Raw genomic sequence first — 10623 nt, 5'->3', positions numbered from 1 at the left:
TCTGGAGTATACTCTGGCATATTTGGTGAGAGCTGTTGGTCTAGAGCTAATTTCTACCAGAAAGCTTCCAATTTTTCCATTAGGTCCCCCCAGAAGTAAGTCCTTTCTTCAGTTCTTTAAGGTTTATGGAACATTATGTTATTGTGTCTGTTTGCTTCTGATTATTTTGTATCTAATTGGTTCACATTGGTCAAGTCATTGCCTCAATTTTCTAAATTGAAAAATAGAATAATAATAATTGCACCTACTCTTCTGAGTAATTGTGAGGATCAAATGGGTATTTGTCAAGGGCTTAGTCCCGTTGCCTGGCACATAGTAGGTGCTTGTTTCCCTTTTCCTTCCCCCCCCCTTTTTTTTTTTGAAATTAAACAGCACCAAATTGTTTTTATGATGACGGTTTTGTAATATACTTTGAAATGGAGGGCTATGGTGGGCTCGGTTTTTTTTTTTAATGTTTACTGATCGGTTTTATTTTTTCATTGCTTATTTTTGAAATCTTTTCTCAAACCTCCAAGCATCTAGAAAGCCATCCCTTGTAACAAAGGTTTAAACCCAGCCGTTGACTAAAATTTGAGTGTGACAGAATCCACACCCCCAGCTCATCACCTCTGTAAAGAAAGTGTGTTTGGGGGAGTGCCCTCTCTTTTTAGTCTCCCTACACTTGAAAATAGGAGCTTAGAAAGAGCAACCCAAAGGCACAATACGGGCCCTCGGAGCTGAGGGAAGAGGCGTTCTTGGGTCCGGGGCTTCCTGGATGCCTTCTATGGACCCCCGGGATTTCCTCTCACTCTCTCCTCCCAAGTGAGGTTTTGGACGAGGTTTTAGGTTCCCTCTACTCCCACCCCCGCCCCCATTACTAGGAGCTGGACCTAGACTCCCAAACTAGCCAGTGGATTTCCCGGTAGGTGGCCCGAGGGGGCGGGAAAGCTCTCCATCAGCCTCTGGACCGGATCCTTGCTTTTCTGAACCAGGGGCCAACTGGCAGCGCGGGCTTCAGACCAAGAGCGCGGGGGGTGGGCGTGCTCAGCCGAGTTGAAGGTCTTGTCGCTCGCGGGCCCCCTTTAAGGGAGGAAGGGAGCCGAGTGGGTGGGACAGGGCCTAGAGGGGAGGGGACTGGGCCGGGCCGGGGGGTGGGGGGGGGAGGTGGAAGAGGAGGCGGCAGCGTGGAGCTGAGCCAGCCCAGTCGGGCAGGGCAGACTGCGGGCGGGGGGCCATGCGAGCTGGAGGTGAGTTTTGGGACGGGGGACGGGGGACGGGGGGCGGGGGGCGGAGGCCCTCTCCTCCCTAATGCGGGGGGACAGGGGACTCCCCGGGGGGGGGGAGTGGGATTATAGGGGCCCCGGCTGTCTCAGCGGCGGTAGGAGATGGGAGGTGAGTCGGCTCCGGTAGGGGTGAGAGAAGGCAGAGGGAGGTTATCCCTCCGTGGGAGCGAAGGGGTGAGTTCCCTTCAGCGGAGGTGGGCCCCTCTTCCCTGCGGGGAGACGGGCTGGGCACCCCGCCGGCGCGATGGGAGGAGGAGATAAGCCCCGCTTCTCTGCCAGGAAATGGGATGGGAGACAAGGTGTGGGACGGGAGAGGACGGAAGACTGTGTCCTCCTCCAGCGGTGAAGAGAGCCGGAGGGACGGAGTGGGACGGCCCCTCCATTCGGGAATATTGCTGGGGAATCCGCTCTGGGATCCCGGAACGGAGACTGAGAGTTGTTTCCTCTGCCAGTTCCCCCTCCCGGCAAGCTCTAGGACACACCCCAGATCCAGTTTGCGGCTTCTCCTAACTTGGAACCTGGGAGCTGTCTCAGCCCCTGCTCCCCTTCCACCCCACTTTGCAAAGGCCTTGACCTGGGAAGTTTGGAGAAGGGAAGGAAATAGGGGGTGGGGTGCTGGAGAAGGGAAGACTTCCCAGCCCTAATTCTAAAGGCCATGCCCCTGCTGGAAGTTGTCTGAGTCACTGGCAAAGACTCTAGGGATGCTGAAATGATTTATCAAGAGTGATCAGCTTGAGTGGGTGTGCCCCCCCCCTCTGCTGGAGGAGCCCTTAAGGCTCTGCTAAATCTGGGGTCTCTTGGGCAGCTTGGAGAGACCTAGGGCATCCCCTTATCAGAATCATGTTTTAAATGCCTAAGGTAAAATACATGGGATTTCAAAGGAGACCAATTATATTTATCGAAATAAGTTTTTTTTTAAACACCCCATAAATCCCCTGCTCTCCTTTTATGTCTTTCATTTCACAGAGAAGGAAGCTAATAACCAGAAAAGGAGATTGAATTAAAGGGAGAGCCAGAATTGGCCTTTTGGTGTCCAGTGCTCTATTGACTAGTTTCCTGGGGTATGGGGAGGTGGGGGGGGGGGGGAGGCAGATAGAGTGCAGGACCTAGAGCCAACAAGACTTCTCTTCCTGAGTTCAAATCTGACCCCTTACACTTCCTAATTGTATGATCCTGGGAAGTTCCTTCACCTCAGTTTCCTCATCTGTAACTTTAGTTGGAGAGGGAAATGGCAAATCAGATCGCTCCAGTGTCTTTGCTAAGAAAACCCTACATGGGATCTTGAGGAGTCAACTGAAAAACTACTGAACAGAAGCCCATCATTGCATAGACAGCAAGCAGTCAGACTGGTTGGGATGACCTAAAAAAAGAACAGTTATGAAACCAGCAGCTCAAGCAAGGAAATGAGAATTCTCCAAGCTAGTCTTGCAGGATAGAAGGCCTGGGTTCAAATCACTTTTCTGACACAGATTAGCTGTGTGATCCCAAGAGCAAGCCATGTCTTAGACTAGGCTCTCATCCTCTAATTCCTCCACTAGACTGGCCACCTTGTTCAAATCCTTTAAAAAGACTATTTTGTGGAGAATTCACCCGTGGCAAACTAAAGAACACAAGGCTACTCTCAAGAACTTTAGAATTGGTTGTATGACATGGGAGAAATTGGCCAGGATGGCGGATCCTCATCTGAGAAGATGCTGTGCTCTGTGAGCAAAGCAGAATTCAATTAGTTCAGGAAATATGAGGTGCCCAAAGTTAGACAATCCACCCCAAACGTTGAGGGACTATGTGTGTCCAACCTGTGGCAGAGCCTTCTGAGCTTGTGTTGGTCTCTTCAGTCACCGTTGAACACACTGTGACTCAACTCTAACATATTGAGGTCATTTTGGTTCTCTTGGAAAACAAAGGACTCAACCTAACCTAATCCTTCCCCATGAAATGAATAATCAAAAAACTCAGTTGATTCCTCTGGTATAGACATACTCCATCACACCCCATCTGCTTGGTTTGGGGGAGTAGTTGAATCTAAGCTGAGATATGGCCTCGGGGAGTGAGCCATAGAGTTAGGTAACATCATTCCCTGGAACACCTTTACCTCTTTTTCTGTCCTATACCTCTACATACCAAGAGGAAAGGTCTTGGTTGTTGACCATCAATCTTGAAGAAGACAGAACGTTCTCTGCACAGGTCAGACACATGTAGTCCCTATCAACATTTGGGGTGGACTTTCTAACTTTGTGCACCTCATATTTTCTCTGAGCTAACTCAGTTCTGCTTGGCTCCCAGAGCCCAGCCCCTTCTTTGACGAGGGCTTACCATGCTGGTGGTCTTGTACCAGTGTCTCCCAAATCCTACAGTCCATTCTAAAGGACCTTGAGAGTGTCCTGGTATCGCTTTTTCTGACTAGGCTCTCCATTAGACTGGCCACCTTGTCAAATGCTTGTAAAAAGACTCTTTTTTGTGAGTGCTTGCCCTGTGTGAGTTCTCCATAAAATAATCTTTGGGCAAAGGCCTTAAGTAAATTTTGACTCCATTCCATTCATAATGTAGGTGCTTAAAAAAAGTTGAATGGGGTCTGGAGAGGCCAGGCAGTAACACAGGGGTGGGTTAAATAATCTTTCCAGGGCAGCCATCAAAAAAGTATTACTAAGAAGTGCTCAGAGCAGAGGAGAGTGTACAATCTAACCAGATAGGTTTACTGGAGAAGGGGGTGGGGGTGGGGGCTGGAGAAGAACTGTCATTGGAATGGCTAAGGATCAGAATGATTGGATAGTGAAATCAAGATAAGGCTTCAAATTCTGCCTCAGATTGTTGATAGCTATGTGACCCTGGGCAAGCCATTTAGTATCACAGTACCTCAGGTTCTTGTCTATAAAATGGGCTCCGTGGGCTCCAAAATTCCCTTGAAAGGTTCAGAAAGACTTGGATTCAAACCCATCTTCATTTACTAGCTGTGAAATTCTGGGCAAGTCAATTAATATTTCTGTGCCTCAGTTTCCTCTTGTGAAAATGAAGGGGGTGGTCTTTTTTGGTTTCCAAGACCCTTTCCGATTCTAAAGCTCTGGTCCTGAAAAAGAGGGGCAGCTGGGAGATTCAGAATGAGGCAATCACAGCAAAATCTGAGGTCAGTTCTTATATTATCATTTATTAATACTCTTGAAAAGTTACTTAACTTCAGGTTCCCCTTCTGTAAAATGGGATGCTGTTACAGCACCTACCTCACAGGCTTGGGAGGAATCAAATGAAATGACCTATTTACATGCAAATCTTTTTTTTTTTAACTTCATTTTGTTTTGGCTTCCTGAATTTCAATAGGATTTTTTTAATTACATGGAAAGATAATTTTCAACATTGATTTTTGTAAGATTTTGAATATCTTGAAATCTTAAAGTCTGGAGAAGAACTATTATTGGAATGGCTAAGGACCAGAATGATTGGATAGTGGAATCAAGATAAGGCTTCAAATTCTGCCTCAGATTGTTGATAGCTATGTGACCCTAGGCAAGCCATTTAGTAACACAGTACCTCAGGTTCTTGTCTGTAAAATGGGCTCCGTGGGCTCCAAAATTCCCTTGAAAGGTTCAGAAAGACTTAGATTCAAACCCATCTTCATTTACTAGCTGTGAAATTCTGGGCAAGTCAATTAATATTTCTGTGCCTCAGTTTCCTCTTGTGAAAATGAAGGGGGTGGTCTTTTTTGGTTTCCAAGACCCTTTCCGATTCTAAAGCTCTGGTCCTGAAAAAGAGGGGCAGCTGGGAGATTCAGAATGAGGCAATCACAGCAAAATCTGAGGTCAGTTCTTATATTATCATTTATTAATACTCTTGAAAAGTTACTTAACTTCAGGTTCCCCTTCTGTAAAATGGGATGCTGTTACAGCACCTACCTCACAGGCTTGGGAGGAATCAAATGAAATGACCTATTTGCATGCAAATCTTTTTTTTTTTTTTAACTTCATTTTATTTTGGCTTCCTGAATTTCAATAGGATTTTTTTTCAATTACGTGGAAAGATAATTTTCAACATTGATTTTTGTAAGATTTTGAATATCTTAAAGTACCCCACGTGAACTGTAAAAAGCACAGACAAGCCCCCTAGGAGCAGGTTGGAGCATTGGGGTTGTCCTGGAGCAGGGCCAGGAGGGCTGTTCAGGCTCCTCTCAGGTGTCCAAAGCAGTGTTTAAAAATGCAGACCATTCTAGCTCTCTGTACAAAGAGACAGAAGCAGTTTGTGGTCTCCCCAAAAGACTGTCTTTTCTTTTCAGCAGGAGATTGAGAAATAGCGAGCTCCTTGCACATGATTTTAAAAACCGTTTTTTCTGTTTTTTAGAAGAGGGGGAGAAGCCTTCTTCCTGTTCCCAGAATATTCTCCTCTCCTCCTCCCCAGGCTGTTGGACCTGCCGGCTAGTTGAAGTTGAAGGTCTGGCCTCTGAAGATCAAGGCAGCTCCACAACGGGGCAGGATACCCGCTGGCATGAGGGGCAGCCAGGCCCTGAGCCACCTCCAGCTGCTGAGTTGGCTGTGCCTCCTCCTGAGAGACACATCCCCTGTGCAGGGGGCTGGCCCAGCTGCCCAGACCACAGGAAACCCAAGCTCTCTGACTCTCCAGGACGGCTTCAATAGCACGGAAAACGTGGATGTGAGTACTGGGGAGTGAGGGCATGGACACGGGAGGACAGGAGAGTGAGGGACGCGACCACGCACTAGAAATGGGACTCGTGCTCCCTGCAAATCAAGGACTTTCCTAGGGTGGTGGTAAAGCTCAAGCATTGTAGGAATTGGAATTATTATTACTCCTCTGGGGTCTGGACTTAGAGTGATTGACATTTATAAAGTTCTTTAAGGTTTGCAGAACATTTGATCCTCACAACGGATTTTATGATACTGTATGACAGAAAGTAGAGATTATTCTGATTTAACAGATTTAACAGACTCTGAGACATGGCCACCCAAACAGCGAATAGGTGCCTGAGGCAGGGTACAAATTCTGGCCCATATTCTGTCCACTAGAGAGATGGATACTATCTTCCTTCCCATTTTAGAGAGTTAGAAACTGAGGCTCCCACAGGCCAAGGGCTTGCTAGTCATACAGTTTCTAAGGCATCTAAGTGAGCGTTCTATCCACTGTATTACCCTTGCCCACACTAGATAAAATTAAATGGCTTGCCCAAAGTCATGTAGCAGAAAGGGGTTCAAATTCAGACATCTTAACACAATACCACCACTCTTATCACTGCTATTTATTTGTTTATTTTTTTTTAGTTAAGACTTTTTATTTTCAAAGCATATGCATGGATAATTTTTCAGCACTGACTCTTGCAAAACCTTGTGTTCCAATTTTCTCCTTCTTCCCCGCCTCCCTCCCTTAGATGGCAAGTAATCCAATATATGTTAAACATGTTAAAATATATGTTAAATCCAGTATATGTATATTGTGTAGTTTTTAGTTGGAGTTATCCATCTATTTGTATTATTTGTAATTTGTATATTCCCCTCTTCTCCTTCCCCAATTATAACAGTAGTAATAATAAATATTTATATAGCATTTATATATAGCCAAGCACTGGGGATATGAACAAAGCCCCCCCCCCAAAAAAAAAAGATCCTTACTCTTGGGGAGCTTACCATCTAATAATGGAAAGGATTGTTGCAGTTGGTGGGCTTTGAAATAAGTTTTGAAGGAAAACAGGAATGTGAGAAGGGACAGTGAGGAAAGAGCGCATTCTAGGCTTTGGGCATCCCAGGAGATAGAAGAAGGGACAAAAATGGCTGGATCCTATCTCACATAGGGGATGGTGGTCTTTGCCCTCTGTGCCCAAAAAGAACCAGTGCATTATGGGTGAAGCCTTGACTCATGGGTAGTACATTTAAGTGAGACAGAGTTGCTCACTCTCCCTGAGTCTTTGCAGGTCAGTGACAAGACAGAAGTCAAGATGACTGGTAATGGCCCAGAATGACCTCGGTGCCTTTGATGTCTGACCGGGCGCCTGCTTCAGCCGCCTTCACGGTCATTGGAACAAATTGTTCCCATCCATCCATTCTGCCAGGGAAAGCCTTGACATGCTTGAGTAGGTACTCCTGTAACTCCCTGAAGAGTTTGAGTCCTATTGGACTCATCCTCCTGTCTGCCGAGACGGTTTACTGGGATGTGGCCGCTGTCCGTGTCCAGTTTCTTGGACCCAGATGTGAGAGTTGGGTGAATCAGGTAGGGGAGGGTTCGGTATAAAAAGACAGGAAAGGTAAGAGGCTGGGCTATGAAGAACTTTAGATGTCAAACAGAGCGATTTCTATTTGGTGCTGGATGTAATAAGGTAGCACAGTGGTTTTCTTGGGTAGGACAGGTGCCATGGTCAGAAAGTCATTTTGGTAGAGGATGGATTGGAGTAAGAGTGGGAGAACTAGAGGCAGGGAAACCCACCAGAAGGCTAGAAGTCTCTTGTTCTCAAAGTATGGTCCAAAGAATGCTGGGAGTCTCTGAAAGGAGTCTGTAAATTCAAAATTAGTTTATTTTATTTTTACTCCCCCCTTCTCGTCCTTCCCTCTCTCCACATAGAGAATCATAATCTTACTTACAGAAGCTCTTCAGCTTTTTTTTCTTTTGGATCTCTGAACTCTCCCAAAATATCTTGGGGTTTACTGGGTAAATTTCTTTTTTTTAATTAAAGCTTTTTATTTTCAAAAAAAGATGCATGGATAACTTTCAACCCTGGAAAATCTTATATTCCAAATTTTCTCCCTCCCTTTGCACTCTCTCCCCAGAGAGCAAGTAATCCAATATATGTTAAACATAGCAATTCTTCTATACATATTTCACAAATTAGATTTCTTTCTTAAGGATTGTGCCTTAAAACTATTCTAATTCTCATTGATTGATCAACTATAGGTCCCAGGACAAGTAACCTTACTTACAGATGTTCTTTAGTCTTTTTTTTGCTTTTGGATCTCTGAATTCTCCCAAAATATCTTGGGGTTTACTGGCCAGATTTCTTTCTTTCTTTCTTTTTAATTAAAGCTTTTTATTTTCAAAAAAAGATGCATGGATAATTTTCAACCTTGCAAAACCTTGTGTTCCAAATTTTCCCCTCCCTTTCCCCACCCCCTCTCCCAGACAGCAACTAATCCAACATATGTTAAAAACCTGTGCAATTCCTCTCTACATATTTCCACAAATTAGATTTCTTTCTTAAGGCTGTGCCTTAAAACCACTCTGATTCTGATTGATAATTGGTCATTGTTTGAGTCCTAAGGGACTCAGATCGAATGTAAATAGCAGTGGTTTATTTTGCTGAGGCAATTGGAGTTAAGTGACTCACCCAGGGTTACCAGATTTATTTATTTAGATTTTTTTTTTTGACTTGGTAAAAGAGGAGATTTTTTGCTCCTTAGCCTTAATCACTGAATGGGTATGACTTCAGTCAAAACTGAGACTTGTCAAAGACCTTACCTTCTCCCATTGCATCCAAGACCAACTGCATGTGTCCTGATCTCTATCTGGCCACTGGACCCAGATGGCTTTGGAGGGGAAAATGAGGCAGGTGACGTTGACCAGCCCTCTCTCCCTTAAATCCAAATCACTTTCATAGCATCATCTCCCTGAGAACAGAGGACAAACAACAGATTTTTATTTCTAATATGGTGAATATCTATAAATATAACCTACCTAAACAAAGCCTCTTTGGAAAGGTCCTCAATAATTCTTAGTAGTATAAAGATATTGAGAACAAAACTAGTGCTCTGGGTGACATGTATAATGGGTACCATATTGGTTGCCTTCTCAATGGATGGGGATGGGGCTGGAGAAAGGGGAAGAATTTAGAACTCAATATTTTTTAAAGGAATTAAAAAAATAAATATATTAAAATAATTTTTCTTAATAAAACAATAATCTAGGTGAGAGGGATCTGAATTAAAAGTAGAAAGTGACAAAGGATGTCATAAAAATAGAAAATGACAGGATTTGGCAAGGGATTGGACAGGAGTGAGGAGTTAAGGAGGACCCCAATGTTGGGAGCCGGGGCGACCTAGAGGAGAGAGGTACCCATCCCAGCCATAGGGCAATCAGGAAGAAGGGGCAATTGAGGGGCAGGGGAATGAGTTCATTTTGACACAAATTGAGTATCCAGAGAGGGCACTGGGCATTTGAAGGCTGACCTTGTGTTTGTCTCTAGGCTCTATGCCTTTTCACCCATGAAACAAAGGTCCTTTCGATTCTCTGAGCCTCTGTTTCCTCATTTTTGATTTAAAGAGATTGGAGGCTGGGCTGGCAAAGTCTCAAGTCTGTCCTGTCTCTAAAGCCTGTTTCTTGCCTCTACAGAGTGTTTATTTCCTCCTTAGGAAGGGAGGAAGAGAGACAGGAAGTGTCTCCTCTGAATTCTGGGGAGGGCCAGGCAAGTTAATAGTTAAAAACTAACTGGTGGGGAAGCATCTGGAGGAAGCAGCCGGGCAGTTTATAGAGGCAGCCAATTGGTGCAGTGGCTAGAGAACTGGGCTTGGACCTGAGTTCAGATCTAACCTCTGACACTTAGGAACTGTGGGATCCTGGGCAAATTACATCACCGTAATTTATTTTAGGTTCTTTGACTATAAATAATATCACCTATCTTCCAGAATTGTTGTGAGGATCCCGAGAGAATAATTAAAAGTGCTTAGTATAATGCCCAAGCCATAGTGCGCACCATGTAAGCCATTATTATTATTCAAATTTTTATTAATAGCACCTACTTCCCAGAAGGATATTGTGAGGACCAGGTGAGATAATAATTGTAAAATTAGTGTAATTGGGAAAAATTAGTACAGTGCTCAGCACATAGTGCTTTGGAAAAGTAATCCATTATTACTTTTTAATTAATAGCACCTACCTCCCAGGAGGATGTTATGAGGATCAGATGGAGATAATAGTTATAAATAAATTTAAATTATTATTTTTTTTATTAATTGTATCTATCTCCCAGAAAGTTGTTATAAGGATTATATGAGATAATAATTGCAAAACATATTTAGTGCAGTGTCTGTCACATAGTAAGCACCATGGTAAATGGAAGCTGTTATTATTATAAAATTTTTTATTAATAGCACCTACCTCCCAGGAGGACATGTGAGGATCAGCTGGAGATAAGTTAGAAAGCACTTAGCACAGTGATTGGCACATAGTAAGTGCTTTGTAAATTTAAATCATTAATTTTTTTTTTTTAGTAATTGCATCTACCTCCCAGAAATTTGCAATAATAATTGCAAAGCATACTTAGTGCAGTGTCTAGCACATAGTAAGCATCATGTAAATGGAAGCCGTTATTATTATTACATTTTTTATAATTAGCACCTACTTCCCAGGAGGATGTTGTGAGGATCAGATGGAGATAAGTTAT

At 43.9% G+C, this 10623-nt stretch overlaps 1 protein-coding gene across 3 annotated transcripts in view; it reads left to right on the top strand.

Moving 5' to 3' along the window:
• Window positions 1-1087: 1087 nt before the first annotated feature.
• SLC8B1 (solute carrier family 8 member B1) overlaps window positions 1088-10623 on the top strand; it is a 34704-nt gene continuing 25168 nt past the window's right edge. The window contains exons 1-2 of one of the 3 annotated variants that reach the window (XM_031948637.1): window positions 1088-1226; window positions 5646-5897. In XM_031948637.1, the coding sequence (XP_031804497.1) occupies window positions 5733-5897 (165 nt within the window). In that variant the 5' untranslated portion in view covers window positions 1088-1226; window positions 5646-5732. Of the gene's footprint in view, window positions 1227-5588; window positions 5898-10623 lie in introns of all 3 variants that reach the window. The other 2 variants (XM_031948636.1, XM_031948638.1) reach the window with 2 other exon arrangements.

Source organism: Sarcophilus harrisii, chromosome 1 (genome assembly GCF_902635505.1).
Source record: "Sarcophilus harrisii chromosome 1, mSarHar1.11, whole genome shotgun sequence".
Lineage (NCBI taxonomy): Eukaryota > Metazoa > Chordata > Mammalia > Dasyuromorphia > Dasyuridae > Sarcophilus > Sarcophilus harrisii.
This window is presented reverse-complemented; position numbering and strand designations above follow the sequence as displayed.